The following is a 17330-nucleotide window of genomic DNA, read 5'->3' on the forward strand; positions in this document are numbered from 1 at the left end:
AGGCGAGATTATGTATGCTTTAAACCATCACAAGATCTGAAGAATGTTTATACTAAAGTTACAGGAATCAAACTTCACTTCTAATAAAAATAAATGTAATTGGCAATTTATTAATTATCAAACTCCCTAACAAGATCGATAAAATTCAAAACCAATAAGTTAAAACCTAATGCATAAGCGGTTCATTATGCCTTCACTTTGCAAGCCAACCGTAGAGGAACAGGTGGATTCGAAAATTTTCCATCCATAATTTGTTGAAAAATCCATTTATTGGCGGTGTCAGTGTAGTGAACACCGTCCCAAATGATCCTCTTCGATGGATTCTGACATGCCTTCCCAATCATCACCTCTTTTCCATTTCTTGTCACTGTCGATCCACATCCGATATTTATATTGTAATTGTACTTTCCTCCATGCCCACAACACGCTACGAGTGGCAACTCAAACCCTACAAAAATCTTATTTATAAGAGTTTAAAATTTAGGATTTAAATGTAATTCTTACATACCATGCTGGTGCGCATAGCTTAGGAGCTCGCGCTTGACCGAGTAAATATCTACATAGGTGAAGACGCCAAGCGGGAGATCCTTCCTCAATTGACTCAAAGTCTGATTTAGCTTTTGGTTAAAGAGTTGGGCCACATGGTTGAAGGGAGCCCCACAGCCAAATCGGTCCACCTCTGGCGCTTTAAGGGTGAGCCGGTCCAAAACATAAGGGAGGCAGCCAAAAGGCCCGGTGTTGTGAATCCAAAAGTACCTCCCTCCCTCCCAGTAAATGCTCTACAAACACCTAAACAAAAATAGACAAAACAAAACACTCCTTAGTATTAGAATTGATATCTTGAAAACGAACGAATTACAAAAGATCGAGAAATTAAATTCACCTGAATGGCGAGAACAAACTTGTCCAAGATATCAGGAATGGCCGATTTGACTTCGTCGGTGGTCCAATTTCTGAAGTAACCCTCTGTGAGATCATTTTGGCCGATGTCGATCGTGTATAGGGCTTGAGAGAAGTACTCTTCCTTCGGCAGTTGATCCTTGAACAATCCTACACACAAACGGTAATTTAATTTTTGTATTATGAATTCATGTATTAGTGAGTTGATTCTAGATCTGCAATGCAAGAGAATGCGTCAATTTCATATAAAAAACAGGTTAAATACAATATATGAATTGTATTATGGAGTTAATGAACAAGTGATTAAGTTTTGTATTAACCAATAAATAAAAAGTTTTTAGTATTGTTGTGTACCTTGCTGGATAAGTGCTTGGGAGCGAGACTTAAACTGGGAGAACTCCCAGGTCTGGACGTCCATGGAGATGGGGCTGAAGCCGGATTGGGTCAGTGTGGCGTAAGGTTGCCTGATCGTCGACCCGGCCGTGGCAAAGTTCGCACCCTGAGAGAAGTTGGTGCCGATAGAGTTGAGGTAAGCGCTGAGGAACGGGAGGCCTAGGCTGCTCGCTGCAATAATATTATGATTTTGCAGGTGAGATGGTGGAAGACTATCAATTGTTATTATTGAGATTGATATAAACGAATAACATACCGATAAAATCGATGAGGAGGCGACCATCGCAGTACCGGCCTGCCGGCTTGCCAAAGAAGGACTCACCGTGGGGTGGCGGGGCTGCCCCAAAGGCGGCCGACAGCCCACCAGTGTCAGAGTTAGAGTCGCCGAAATTGAAGATGGCCGGGAAGTGGCAAGAATCAGAGGAGGCGGCTACAACGAGAAGAGCTTGGACGAAGAGGAGCCATTGGAGGCAGCAGCAACTAGAAGCCACGAAGAAGAAGAAGAAGAAGAGATGTGAAGTAATTGAAATAGAATTGTTGTGGTATAAATAAAGGGATACAACGTGTATATAGATAGATGTTGATCTAGCAGATTGACTTTTTGATAATTTTATCTTTGTACTTAGATTATTTTTTTTCTCTTAATTTTATCTTGTGTAAATCATTTATAGTGATTATAATTATATATAAGAATATATGAAGATTGATGTATTCCATAATATATAAATATGGAAACATACAAATTATTAAATTATTAAAATTAAAAAGTTATACCGTCACATAATAAAAATATTATATTTGCTTTTAGACAAAAATATGATAAGTTAAATCTTTTGCCCGGATGTTTTAAATATTACTTTATTCTTTTATTCTTAATATTATTTTTAAAAAATTATTGATTTAATCTCTGTCCCTGATATTTATTTATTGTTTACATTATTCTTTTATAAGGATAAACCATCGTTTTAAAATCAAACCGAACAAATCAAAAATGGTTAAACTGATTTTTTTAGGCAAATCAAATTGGCCGAGCTTTATTATCAAAATTTAACTAACCAAATCAAATAAAATCGATTAACTCAGTTGATTATAGAATTAAATAATCTCGATTGATAACACCATTAGTCAACTAATGACATCATTAATTGATTGACATTAAATATTTGAATGTTGATGGATATTATTTCAATTTAATTAGTTAAACTGATTTTTAAATTTTAAAATCAAATCAAATAAATAAAAAAATATTAAAAAAACAAAAATTTAAATTAAACAAATTAAAAATGTTAAATTAGATCAATTGATTGGTTAATCCTATTCTTGATTAGTTACGTTCGATTGGTTGAATTTTTAGATTGGGGCGTTGAGTTCAATTATCAAAGATTTACTACACAAATAATATCGATTGAGGCAATTAAGATCGGCGAGCTTATGTATACTTTAAACCATCACAAGATTGCAAACATATTGTATGTACGTTGGGTATCACAAATTGTATAGTATCAAAAATAACTGTTCTTGATATTACCCATCCATTGGGAGAGTTTATAAATAAATAAATAAAGATTCCTAGTCTGATCTTCTATATTGAATTATACCATGTGACCAATAATAGTATTCAAAATCTCCTTCTTGACCTCTTGTCCTAAAAAACATAATCTTTTTTGATAAAGTCGGTTGATTAGAATAAAATCCTGTCCTTTAGTCCTCTAGGAGTCATACACGTACATTTGGATGCATACGGTTCAAAATCAAAATGAAATGGAAAAAAAATAGAATCACTATATCGATTCTTGTTTTATTTATTTTTTCTTTAACTTAAAATAGTTTTTTTAAAAAAAATATTTTTCTTCCATTTTTTAGAAAACATGAGATGCGTTCTCATTTCCTTACCTATTAAAAAAGAATTTATTGAACTTATTGAAATTGAACTAATCTCTGTCATTGATGTATTATTTAATCAATATTAAAATGACGATGCAATTTCTTGTTCCTGAATGGGCCCTTGTGATTCTTTTAGGTTCATGTTCTACTCAGGAAAAAGATTTGTCTGAATTTTATTTGGACATATAGGGTAAATAATCTTAATACCATTTTTTTAATTTTGTTTCATGTCTTTGCCCAACTCAACTAGTTTATAATCTCAATACTTTAGTTTTGTTTTTCTAAGTGAACCATAAATCCTCCTAATTAATAATATAGATCTCAAAATGCAAATATAAATAAATTGATCTAATTATACTTCATGCTCCGAATGATTGATGCTTTCCTCAATATAATATTTCTTGGGCGAAACAGAGGATATCTTGATCGGGGATGAAAATGGGTAAATTTCATATGACTCAATATGTCTGACAAGTTGCACTATAACTCAACCCAAGTTGCATCTTCCTCTCTGGGATTTCGAACAAGTACTTTTGGAACACCAACATATATTAATTTAAAGATAAAATTGAGTACTATACTCCACGTTAAAATGGAAACGTAACAATGACTTTATTATCTTTCTCTCTTTTTCTCTTATTGTATTTTATACATAGATTGAAAGATTTATAGAGTAAGATAGAATGAATAAAGAGAAAATTTAACTAACGTATCAATCGTTGGAATGATAAACAAGTATCTATGTATTTGTTTCCCCAAAGTAGAAGTAATCCTCCCATTGCGTATTGGTACTTATTGGGTATAGAATAGATCCGCTTCTCTTTGCTTTTATGAACAGAATTTTTACCTTATTTTTAACGAAAATAACAGAATAAATATTAACCTTTTCTCATACTAAATCTACTGAAAAGTTAGGTACATAGCAGAGGTGGATTTACATGGCGATGCCCCCCCCCCCCCCCCCCCCAGTCCACGCATAAATCCTCCCTTAGAGTTATTCTTCTGTCATTTTTTCATGCTTTCATCATTATCACTTTCAATGAATCCTTCACCCATCTACAGCCAAAGCAGAGTGATTCGTCTAATTGAATACTCCTTTGGGAAAATGTTGAAGTACAAGAAGCATGATTTGAGGGGGTGAGGCAAATCATTATAACTCAGCAAGAAATTCTCATGATAATTTCGAGCTTCGGATTGTTAGCCAACTCAGCATGAAGATTATCATGCAACATAGTCCATTCCAACATACAATTCTTCTTGGACAAGAGACCAAATAGTGTCATGATGGCCAGGGTCGATCCTTGGCACACTCTCACTATTTCTTGAGAAATAACATGCAATTCTAGAGGGCAAGGATAAGACCTTTTTACAGAACAGTGACTAAGCAACTGTTGGAAGTAGAGGTTATAGACTATTTTAGGGAAACGCCACAATCTAAGTTTTTTGTTATTAGTTTGATACCCAAAATTTTAAAATAATATAGTGACCTTGAGATGAGCTATTGGCCTTTGTTTCATGTCAGAGCTACACACGAACTTGTTCGTCGTTGTCGTCTCATCGACCACTATACAACTTGGGATGGTGATTTCTAGGAAGTTTTGAGCTCGATTCCAATCATAAATAGAGAATTCGGAAGCTATTTGAGAGTGAACATATCTTTATCATAATTATTTTTATCATTTAATATGCACCCCCCTAAATTAAAAATCCTGGATCTACCCATGGCACATAGTATAGTCTTTTCCAATTCCAATGCGATAAAATAAAGTGACATAGTTTCTAGTTTTTTTTTTTTTTGATAAAGAGATATTTCCATGGATTTGCCTTGGTATCGTTCTCATACTATCGTATTAAATGATCCTGGTCGATTTCTTTCGGTCCATATAATTGTGGCAAAAAGGCGAAACGCTCACCCCCAGCGCCCCCGCCGTACCCGACCCAAGGCCATCACGAGGGAGGTAAATCGCAGCATCCGAGCGAGCATGTGACGGACAGGGTGTAATACGGGGATAGGGGATTTATTCCCAAGCTACCCTGAGGATCGACTCTGCGACCTCATTGTGGCAACACCCGCCACATACCAACTCGTATGACCCGCGGGGTCAACCAGCTGCCCCGAGGATCAACCCTGCGACCTCATTCGGTCCATATAATGCATATAGCCCTAGTTGCTGGTTGGGCCAGTTTGACGACTTTATACAAATTAACAGTTTTTGATCCCTCTGACCCCACTCTCGATCCAATGTGAAATAAGGTATGTTCGTTATACCCTTCATGACTCGTTTAGGAATAACCAATTCATGGGGGGTGGTTGGAGTATTTCAGGGGGAATTATTATGAATCTATGTATTTAGAGTTATGAGGGTGTGGTAGGGCCACATATTATGTTTTCTGGTTTGTGCTTCTTGGCAGCTATCTGACATTGGGTGTATTGGGATCTAGAAATATTCTGCGATGAACGTACTGGCAAACCCTCTTTGGATTTGCCTAAGATCTTTATAATTTATTTATTTGTCTCAGGATTAGCTTGCTTTGGTTTTGGCACATTTCATGTAATACGTTTGTATAGTCCTAGAATATGGGTGTCCGATCCTTATGGACTAACTGAAAAAGTACAACCTGTAAGTCCTGCATGGGGTGCGGAAGGCTTTGATCCTTTTGTTCTCGGAGGAATTGCCTCTCATCATATTGTAGTAGGTAGATTGGGCATGTTAGCAGGCTTATTCCATCTTAGTGTCCATCCGCATCAACGTCTATACAAAGGATTATGTATGGGCAATATTGAAACTGTACTTTCTAATAGTTTCATTGCTGTTTTTTTTTTTCTTTTGTAGCTTTCGTTGTTGTTGGAACTATGTGGTATGGTTCAGCAACAACTTCAATCGAATTATTTGGTCCCACTCATTATCAGTGGGATCAAGGATACTTTCAACAAGAAATATACCGAAGAGTTAGCACCGAACTAGATGAAAATCTAAGTTGATCAGAAGCTTGGTCTAAAATTCTTGAAAAATTAGCTTTTTATGATTACATTGGTAATAATTCAGCAAAGGGGGGATTATTTAGACTAGGGTCAATGGATAACAGGGGTGGAATAGTTGTTGGATGGTTAGGGCACCCTGTCTTTAGAGATAAAGAAGGGCACAAGCTTTTTATACGTTATATGCCTACTTTCTTTGAAACATTTCTAGTAGTTTCGATGGATGAAGACGAATTGTGAGAGCCTATGTTCCTTTTAGGAGAGCAGAATCAAAGTATATTGCTGAACAAATATGTGTAACTGTTGAGTTCTATTGTGGCGAACTCAATGGAGTCAGTTATAGTGATCCTTTGATTGTTAAAAAATATGCTAGATGTGCCCAATTAGGTGAAAATTTTGAATTAGATCGGGCTACTTTAAAATCTGATGGCATTTTTCATAGCAATCTAAGGGGTTAGTTAACTTTTGGTCATGCTATGTTTGCTTTGCTCTTCTTTTTCAGACACATTTGGTATGCCACTAGAACCTTGTTCAGAGATGTTTTTGCTAGTATTGATCCAAATTTGGATGCTCAAGTGGAATTTAGAGCATTCCCCAAAAAAAAGGAGATCCAACTAGGGTTGTAAATGAGCCGAGCTGAGCCGAGATTTGGGGTGTTCAAGCTTGTTTGATAAGGTAACCGTGCTAAGCGAGCCAAGCTTAAAATGAACCAAGCCTTTAAAATGATTGTATAGGCTTGGCTTGGTTTGTTTTTTTATGAGCTTGAGCTTGTTTGAAGTTTGGTTTGAGCTTGGTTCGTTTAGCTGTTATCAATCTCTTAATTCAAGCTTGACATGAGCTTGGTTCAAGCTTGATTCGTTTAGATATTATCGAGCTCTCAATTCAAACTTGTTTGAAATTTTTAGTTGTTTGATTGATTATTGAGCTTGATAATTCAAACTTATTTGTTTATTTTATTTTATTATTTATTTAACATAGTGATAAGAGTTTTATTAATGAATATGGTTCATGAATATTGTTCATAAATGTTATCCACGAACATTGTTCACGAACGTTAACGAGCTGAACACATATGTGTTCAAGCTTGTTTGTTTAGTTTAATGAGTTATTCAAGCTTATTTGTTTAATTGATTTTATGTATATTGAACGAATATAAACAAGCTCTTACCAAGCCGAACACCAAGTTTGTTCACAAATACTTGGTTACGTTCATTTACATCCCTAGATCCAACTATGAGGAGACAAGTAGTTTGATACAAGATTGCTCTAGTATCTTTCGCCTCTTTTTTTTTTATTTGACATAGGGTTAGAGTACTTAAGAAATCTTGACTTGAATCACTATCTTTTCTTTTCCTTTTCTTTATATTTATATTTTATACTATATGGTAAATGATGCCAAATGAATAGGTGTGAAAGCTATAATTGTAAACAACAATCGAATCTATGTAAGCATTGGTTTGTACATTCCTTTTAGTCTCTACTTTAGGGATAATTTTTTCGCCATCTTTTTTCGAGAACCGCCTAAGGTTCCAACTAAAAAAGTAGAATAATTTTTCATTATGGAAGATTCATTACTTCAACTAGTCCTTGGAAGACTCATTACTTCAACTAGTCCTCGTGTTCTTCAAATGGATCTCTTAGTTATTGAGAGGGTTGCCCAAAAGCGGTATATAAGGCATTCCCAGTAAAATTTACTAGTAAACCAGATATAAAGATGGCGATTAGGGTTGTTATTTCCATTTTTAGACAATTTCAAGATCACAATACAATGGATCTATAATAAGATCATTTATTTACAACTACAACAAAACGACATACAAAGTCAACAAATCTCAACCAATGATTAAATAAATAGGATTTATGGCTACACAAGCCATTGAGGATAGTTCTATATCTGGGCCAAGATGAACTAATATAGGAAATTTATTGAAACTACTGAATTCTGAATATAGTAAAATAGCTCTGGGCTAGGGAACTACACTACTAATTAGGGTCGCTATGACCCTATTTGTGGTATTTCACTAGTAGAATTTTGACTTTTTTCTTCACCACTAGGGGTGAGCATTCGGTTAATTCGGTTAATTTGATATTAATTTTGTATAAATTCTTTTTATTGTTATTTTAAACAAATTTAGTTAATTCGGTGTTAATTGAAATTACTAATTCGATTAATTCAGTTTTAGTAAAATTTTGATTTGATTCGGTTAGCCAACACTAAATCAGTTTTCGGTTAATTCAGTTAATTTATGAACCGAATTAACCGAATGCTCACCCTATTCACCACTCTTTACTTCAGCAATTGTTAATTACGAAGTAATATATAACAATTAACTTCATTAATAATACTAGTGAAGTAAAATATTATTTTTTACTTCAGAATTTAAAAAACAAGGGCTTCACTATTAATTTTTAATAATAGTTTACTTCGGTACATTAATTTTGATAAAGTAAAATGTTTAAAAAATATATATAATTTTTTTTGTGTGATGTAAAAAAGATGAACCAGATAGGAATTAATTAGACTTCTAATTTCCCATCTCACTTTTAATTTTTACAAATCTTAAACATTATGACCTCGCTAATAAATAACCACTCCAAAAAATCGCAAGCCCTAGCAGTCATGCGTCTCCAACCTTCTACTGTGCCTTTGTTTTTTTTCATCTTGAGCTTGCGTCTCCATCCTCCGCGTCTCCAACCGTGCCTCCGTTTTTTCATCTCTGGCTTGCGTCTCCGTCCTCTGCGTCTCCAGCTTACGTCTCCATCCTTGTGTCTTCGTCCTCCGCGTCTCCAGCCTTGCGTCTCCGTCCTCTGTTTTCACGTCTCCAGCCGTGCATCTCTAGACTTGCATCTCCGTCCACCATTTTTGCATCTTCATTCTTGCATTATAGGGTCAGTCTTCTACCGCCCTCTCTCGGATCTAGTTCGATGTTTGTAGAAATATGCTTTCTAAGTTCTTACTTTGACTAATTTCTAGTTCATCATCTTTGATTCTCAAGGAATCAGTGATCATCGAAATTTTGAGGAATTATTTAGGAATTTAATGTTTTTTTTCAAACCTATGGATCTTTGTTATTTCAAACCTACAATCACTAATTTTATTTTTCATGTCGATCTTTGTTATTTCAAACCTGCAATCATTAATTTTATTTTTCCTATTCTGGTCTCAAATCTGTTCCTATTGTTTAGTATTTTTCACGTTACTCAAATGATGGAAGGATTGGTGGTATGTGCTGAAACTAGCTTCGCTTACATATCTATTCCAGTAAAACTAGATGATAATGCAGTTCATTAAAATTCTGTAATTTTTTGATTTCATCTTCTTTGAAAGAGTTAGTAATTTGTATAGTAAAGTAACATCATATGCATTCTTATGAATAATACTTTTGATTTAATTGGTAAAAGGAAATTGGATGATCTTTTACCTTTATTTTTTTTTTGAAAAAATAAACAATATTGTTCTACCATCAGATAAATACATGATTTAAGCAAATCATTGAATCGATTATATTTTATGATCTCCTAAGTGTTGGATTCTATAGCTTTATGCAGCCATACTCTAAAACTTTTGCTTTTTTACTATAATATTGTTTAGGTTTTGATCAAATTCACTTTGAAGAAAGGTAAAGTCCTTGAAGTAGTTTGAAGAAGACCTTCATCTAGCGATAAATAATACAAAAATTTATGGTTACAATTTTTTGGGATTTTTCTTGTATTAAAATGGATAAATCTGTTGGTTGGTCCTAGGAAGATCGTACTGGTTGCACTGTACAAAATTTTGTACAAGTGCCGAACCTTTCCTAACAACCTATTGTGTTCTTTAGAAATTAAATTTGGAATCGCAAACGGAACTTAACATTATTGATTCTAAATTTAACTTATCTGTTCTTAGTGGTTTAGACTTGGATCGCAAACGCTACTTAACATTATAGATCCAAATCCACCTAGGTTACAAATTTAATTAAATATTAATTTTAGAAATCTGTTCCCAAGTCAAACATGGTGAAGCACATGGCCTTCTTGGATATGAGAACATCCACGATTACCTCGACTAAGCATCTTAACGAAATTCAATATTTAATTTCCTTATATAACCTTAGGTTTAACCAAAAAGAACAATCGAATCACAAGATCGACAAATAAAATAAAAGAAACACAACTTCGAATTACAAATCCGAAAATCTAGAATCTCTAGCCTCTTGTGTTTGGTATTTCAAATCTATACAAAGAAAACTAGTATGCTGCGGAATAAAATTACTAGTTATATTTTTCTTTGTAAGCAACAACCTCTTGGTCTTCTATCGTATTCCTCTTCTTATCTCGGACGTCGTGTGGGCGACGATCTATCGAGATGAGAACCACCCAAGCCCTTCTTCTTCCTTCTACCAAGATTCGGCCAAGCAACCTTCTCCAAGAGATTATAAGTCTCGACCACCAACCAAGCTCCAAGGGAAAACTAGGAAACAAAACCTCCTCCTCCTTCTTCTTCTCCAAGCTAGATCCGATCACCAAAACAAGCTCCTTGAGGTTGAAGAGGTTCAACCACTAAGGAGGAAGAAAAGGAGGAGATGATATGGCCGGCCACCACCAAGGAAGAGAGGAGAGGAAAATAGAAGAGAGTTCTCTTTGTGAAGGCACCCCTCCCTCTTTTTTATAATCCTTGGTCTTGGCAAATAAGGAAAGTTTTAATAAAAACTTCCTTATTTTCTTTGCCATGAAAAGAAAATTTTAATTAATAAAAAATAATTTCCTTTTCTTTTATTAAAGTGGTTGGCCACCTCTAATTCTCTAAGCAAGGAAAGTTTTAATCATAAGAATTAAAACTTCCTAATTTGTTTCCGGAAATTTTTAAAATAAAAATTTCTTTATTAATTTTTCCCTTCATGGTTGGTTATAAAAGGAAATTTTATAAATTAAAATCTCTCTATTAAAACATGTGGATGATTTCCAAAAAGAAAAGTTATCTTTAATATTAAAATCTTCCTCTCAATCTATAAATAAGAAAAGATATCAAATCTTTTCTTAATCTTTTGTAGAAACTATAATAGGAAAAATTTAATTTTAAAACTCTCTTTTAAAATCATGAACATGATTTCATAAAAGGAAAGTTTTATAAAAAATTAAAATCTCCCTTTTAATCTACAAATAAGGTAAGATATCAAATCTTTTCTTAATTTTTTGTAGAAACTATAAAAGGAAATATTTAATTTTAAAACTCTCTTTTAAAATCATGAGGATGGTTTCACAAAAGGAAAGTTTTATCAAAAATTAAAATCTTTCTTTTAACTACAAATAAGGAAAGATATCAAACCTTTCACTTAATCTTTTATAGAAAGCTATAAAAAGAAAAATTTAAAATTTAAACTTTCTTTTAAAACCATGCTATTCGCATACGAAAGATTTAAAAAATAAAATCCTTTTTAATTTAATGTGGCCGACCACATTAAGCTTGGATTCAAGCTAGGGCTAGCCACCCAACTTGGCTCATCCTATTTGCTTGGCCGACCCAAGCTTGGGTTCCAAGCTTGCTTGGTCGGCCACCTTAGGATGGGTATATAGGTAGGTATAATACTTTATTAATAAGAGGCTACGATAGGGACCGAGAGGAGGAATTGACTTTGGTCTCCCGATGAAATTAAGCTTCCCGTATTTGCCCTGAACACTCAACTTAATTTCATCAATAATAATTCATTCCACTAAAGAATTATTATTGAACTACCACACCAATCCCAAATTACATTTTAGGCTCCTTCTTATCATGAGTGTGTTAATCTCCCTGTGTTTAAGATGTCAGATGTCCACTAATTAATTGAGTTACTGACAACTCACTTTAATTAATATCTTAGTCCAAGAGTAGTACCACTCAACCTTATTGTTGTGTCGGACTAAGTCCACCTGTAGGGTTTAACATGACAATCCTTATGAGCTCCTCTTGGGGGCATTATCAACCTAGATTATTAGGACACAGTTTTCTTCTATAATCAACAACACACACTATAAGTAATATCATTTTCCAACTTATAGGGCATATTGATTTATTGAGCTAAATCTCATCCTTTGATAAGTCAAAGAAATAAATACTAAATATATGTGCTTGTTATTATATTAGGATTAAGAGCACACATTTCCATAATAACTAAGGTTTTGTTCTTTTATTAAGTCATTATAAAAAGAACTTACCTTAAATGGTCCTGCTCAATACACTCAGAGTATACTAGTGTAATTTATTAGTCAATATAAACTAATACCTAATTACACTATGACTATTCCAATGGTTTGTTCCTTTCCATCTCAGTCGTGAGCTACTATTTATAATTTATAAGGAATTGATAACATGATCTTCTGTGTGTGACACCACACACCTTGTTATCTACAATATAAATTAATCGAATAACTACACTTAAGTTATAAATGTAGATATTTGACCAATATGATTCTTATTTCTAAGTAAATGTTTATACAAAAAGATAGGCTTTTAGTATACATTCCAATAATCTCCCACTTATACTAAAATACTATGCTGCTATATATCCTGCCATACATCTGATTCCCATCCCTTGATGCCCATCAAAAGCTCTTGCCTTAAGGGCCTTAGTGAAAGGATCTCCCAGGTTATCACCTGATGCAATCTAGGCGACAGCAACTTCTCCTCGTTATACGATGTCTTGTATTGGGTGGTACTTGTGCTCTATTGTGTTTACTTGCTTATGAACTTATGGTTTCTTCGAGTTTGCTACTGCACCACTATTATTACAATAAATTGTAATAATTTTTGGGCAAACCATAAATCATGTTTAAGTCAATCATGAAGTTTCTGAGTCATTCAACTTCTATGGTGGAATTTGAAAATCACCTATACTTAACACTCTTCCATTGTTATGGCTTCACTTCCTAAAGTAAACACAAAACCCCGAGGTCGACTTACTATTGTCCCTATCTGATTGGAAGTCAAAATTCGTGTAACCTTCATGGAGCAAATTATCTGCTTGATAAACCAGCATATAATCTCTAGTCCTTCTCAGGTACTTTAATATATGCTTAACAACAGTCCAATGTCCCTGTCCAGGGTTACTTTTGATATCTGCTAACCATGCCCACGACAAAGCAGATATCCGGTCTCGTGTATAGCATACATTAGGCTTCCGATAGCCGAAGCATAAGAAACTGCCTTCATGTCCTCTATCTCCTTTGATGTCTTCGGAGACATCTCTTTAGATAAAGTTACTCCATGTCTAAAAGGTAGAAAACTTTTCTGGGAGTCTTGCATGCTAAAACGAGCTAGGATCGTATCAATATATGAAGCTTGGGATAATCATAATATTCTTTTCTTGCGATCCCTTATTACTTTGATCCCAAGAATATGTGCATTCTCCCAAGTCCTTTATATCGAATTGTTTGGACAACCATACCCTTACTTCCGACAACACTTTGATATTGTTTCCAACTACAAAATATGTCATCTACGTATAGTACAAGAAATATCACCACGTTTCCATCACACTTCTTGTATACACAAGACTCATCCGGACACTGAATAAATCTATAGGTCTGGATTACTTCATTAAACTGGATGTTCCAAGACCTTGAAGCTTTGCTTCAGTCCATAAATAGACCGATTAAGCTTACATACTAGATGCTCTTTGCCCTTCACAATGAACCCCTCTTGTTGCTTCAAATGGATGCTTTCTTCAAGACTTCCATTAAGGAAAGATGTCTTGACATCCATTTGCCAAATCTCATAATCCATATGAGTAACAATAGATAAAAGAATCCGGATAGACTTAAGCATGGCTACCGGTGAAAAAGTTTTCTTTTTCAACAAGCCTTGCTTTGAAAGTTTCCACCTTCCCGTCTATCCCTCTTTTCCTATTGTAGACCTATTTACACCTAATGGCTTTTACACCATTTGATGGTTCTACAAGCTCCCAGACTTTATTAGAATACGTAGATTCTATTTCAGTATTCATTGCTCTTTGCCAAGATGCTGCATCTTTATCTTGGAGTGCTTCATCATATGTCCGGGGATCAGGTTCATGTTCACCAGGGATCAAGTCCAAAGATTCTCTCAAAACATGAATCTTTCAGGTTGCCTAACAACCCTCCCATTACGACAAGACACTGTCTGTAATTGTGTACGTGTTGCAGTTTCTTGTGGTATCTCATCTTGTACTGTTGGTACTATATTTGACGTGTCCTTTATTATTTCCTTAAGAACAAATTTACTTATGGGCATGTGGTTCATTTCATAGTCCTCTTCTAAAAATTGAGCATTGGTGCTAACAATGACATTTTGATTTTTAGGACTATAAACCTCCTTTCGTTTATCTAGGATAACTCATAAACAAGTGAACTCTTGTTCTTAATTCCAACTTATCAGTGTCTCCCTTCAGCACATGTGCTGGACTACCCCAAATTCGAATATGCTTTAGACTAGGCTTATGCCCATTCTATAATTTTATGGGAGTAGAGGGTTCTGATTTAGAAGGTACTATGTTCACTTCCGTTTCCAGAGTATATCCTCAAAATGAATTTGGTAATTCTGAATAACTCATCATCGATCTAATTATTTCCATAAGAGTCCTATATCTTCTTTCTGCCACACATTTTGTTGGGGTGTACCAGGTGCAGTCAGTTGGGATTTAATCCCGACTTCTGATAAGTGTCTCCTAAACTCTCCTAAGAGGTACTCGCCACTATGATCTCACCGCAGTGTCTTGATACTTTTACCTTGATGTTTCTCCGCTCAGCCCTATGCTCTTTGAACTTATCAAAGTACTTAGACTTGCGACGCATCAAGTAAACGTACTTGTATCTCGAATAGTAGTCTATAAAAGAGATGAAATATTCGAAACCACCTCTTGCCTGGATAGTCATAGGTCATCACAAATCAGAATGAACCAATTCCAACACGTCTTTGGCTTTATACCCCTTAGACTTAAAATTTCTCTCGGTCATTTTTCCTTTCAAGCAAGACTCGCATCGGTTATTATCCTTTGAATCCTACTCAAGTTAATATGACCTAGCCTTAGATGCCAAAGATATGATTGGTTCATTTTCGAAGGTTGTTTTCTCTTATTAGAGTTAGAAGATATGTTATTAATTTCCATTTGTTGCATCGTGAAATTTATTAGATTTATATAAATTGTCAACCAACGTACCAGAATAGATAACTTTTCTATTTTTCTTGATAACAACTTTGTTATCAAAAGAGACAGAATATCAAGTTCTTTGAATAGTTTAGAGACTGAAATCTAGTTATTTCTAAACTTGGTACATAAAGATAATTTCTTAAAATTCATGTTTTATTCCTATCAGAGAATAAACATCTCCCACTGCAACAACTGCTATTTTTGCAGCAGTACCCATATAGACGGTGATTTCCCCTTCATATAGTTGTCGGGTTTCCTGGAACCCCTGCAATGAATTGCAGACATGATCAGTGGCTCCTGTATCTACACACCAGGTACTGGTAGATAACACTACTAAACATGTTTGAACAACTAATGAATAAAATACACCTTTATTATTCTCAGTTCTGAGAGGACAGTCCACCTTAGAGTCTAAGTTTTGTTTCCAATCATAATTGGGACTACTAAGTTTATTCTATAGTATAACAGCTAGGGGATTGACTAACATTTGAAATCCTAAGAATCACAAAAATATTTGGTCAAGACCACCACCTCAAAATCCCCGTGAATTTTGTATGCCACGTATACAAATTCAATCTTTAAGAGGATATTTTATCCATTAATTTTATTATCTCGTCAACCTAACTTTATGACAAATAAAATTAATAGTTTGTCCGTCTTTGATCAAATATTTGGTCAAAACTTTGAATTTAAAATAATATTGATTCCTCAAAACAATATCATTTAAATTCACCAACACCTCAAACACCGTGAATTTTATATGCCATGATAGTGTGGACGTATACAAATTCAAACATTTATAAGAGGAGGGTTTTACCCATTAATAACCTTGTCAACCTATCTTTATGACAAATAAAATTACCTCAAATACCATGAATTTTGTAAGCCACGATAGTGTGGATGTATACAAATCCAAACATCTGTAAGAGGGGTTTTATCTATTAATTTTATTATCTTGTCAACCTGACAAATAAAATTACCTCAAACACCGTAAATTTTGTATGCCACAATAGTGTGGACGTATACAAATTCAACATTTGTAAGAGGGGGTTTAAATTTTATTATCTTGTCAACCTATCTTTATGACAAATTAATAGTTGGTTTTCCTTCGGTCACACAAATAATAGCAGTGACTCCGATGGGGAGGATACTATTAAATGTGCCTAAGTGTATACTATTACTAGATACTTAGTCCATTAAATAAGATTGTGCCCCTTCCGATGGGGAAGATCACACGCTTCTAATTAATTTCTTATAATCATCCAAAATGGATGTTTGATCTAGTGATCTGCAAACAAACTTATCCGATAGGGGAGGGAGGTACTCAGAGCCAACACGCAAGTTTGTCGCATCACTTACAAACCGGTAATGGAGACCGTGGAATTTATTTACTAATCCCTCTCCCACTTAGTTATTTAAGGTGAGAAATTTTAACCTAACAAGAACACATTATATACATCACAGTAAATAAAAGTAATAAATATGGAAATTAATTTTCCAACTATTATGACCTTTTCTATCACTATCCTTCGCATGATGCCAGCCCTAGGGTTCATGCCGTTGGGTCCATCGAGCTTCCTTTTCCGCTGCGCCTCTGGTCCTCCAATAACACCACGCCTCGCAAGGATACGATCCACGACAAAAATAGAATTTTACATATATCGATCCTATATTCCACAAAGGAATGTACATGTAATCTAGATCAAAACAAAAATGTAAAATCCTAATAACTAATACAACTCCTATTGTATTTAATATTACAATCATGCACACAATAACATGCCCTTGACATGTCCAAGGGTCCAATCACACACAATATTTATAAGTCATAATAGTTGGAGCCTGCAACCACAAAGTTAGCACATCCTACAATTATCCTACCTTAATTATGTATGATATGTGCATAATTAAACTGAAAACCAAACACTCAGAGGCAAACCCTAGCTCTGATACCAATTGTTGGTTGGTCCTAGGAAGATTGTACCGGTTCCACTGTACAAAATTTTGTACAAGTGTCGAACCTTTCC

The 17330-nt window shown here is 34.6% G+C and overlaps 1 protein-coding gene and 1 pseudogene across 1 annotated transcript; one reads left to right on the plus strand and one right to left on the minus strand.

The window, feature by feature from the left end:
- Positions 1–185: 185 nt before the first annotated feature.
- On the minus strand, positions 186–2829 carry LOC121998100 (GDSL esterase/lipase At3g26430-like). The gene is made up of 6 exons (XM_042552852.1): positions 2822–2829; positions 1550–1773; positions 1255–1464; positions 884–1050; positions 509–779; positions 186–448 (listed from the first exon to the last, which is right to left on the minus strand). The coding sequence occupies exons 1-6, from the start codon at positions 2827–2829 to the stop codon at positions 186–188; spliced, it is 1143 nt and encodes a 380-aa protein (XP_042408786.1).
- Positions 2830–4991: 2162 nt separating this feature from the next.
- On the plus strand, positions 4992–6783 carry LOC121998110 (annotated as a pseudogene).
- The last annotated feature ends 10547 nt before the right edge of the window (positions 6784–17330 follow it).

Source organism: Zingiber officinale, chromosome 1A, assembly GCF_018446385.1.
Source record: "Zingiber officinale cultivar Zhangliang chromosome 1A, Zo_v1.1, whole genome shotgun sequence".
Lineage (NCBI taxonomy): Eukaryota > Viridiplantae > Streptophyta > Magnoliopsida > Zingiberales > Zingiberaceae > Zingiber > Zingiber officinale.

What these genes read in the sequence shown, in the direction of transcription:
- LOC121998100 (XM_042552852.1), bottom strand. An exon ending in CCAAGCACTTATCCAGCAAG is followed by an intron (nt 1,051 to 1,254) that starts GTACACAACAAT and finishes GTTTGTGTGTAG; the next exon opens with GATTGTTCAAGGATCAACTG. An exon ending in AAGCTATGCGCACCAGCATG is followed by an intron (nt 449 to 508) that starts GTATGTAAGAAT and finishes AGATTTTTGTAG; the next exon opens with GGTTTGAGTTGCCACTCGTA.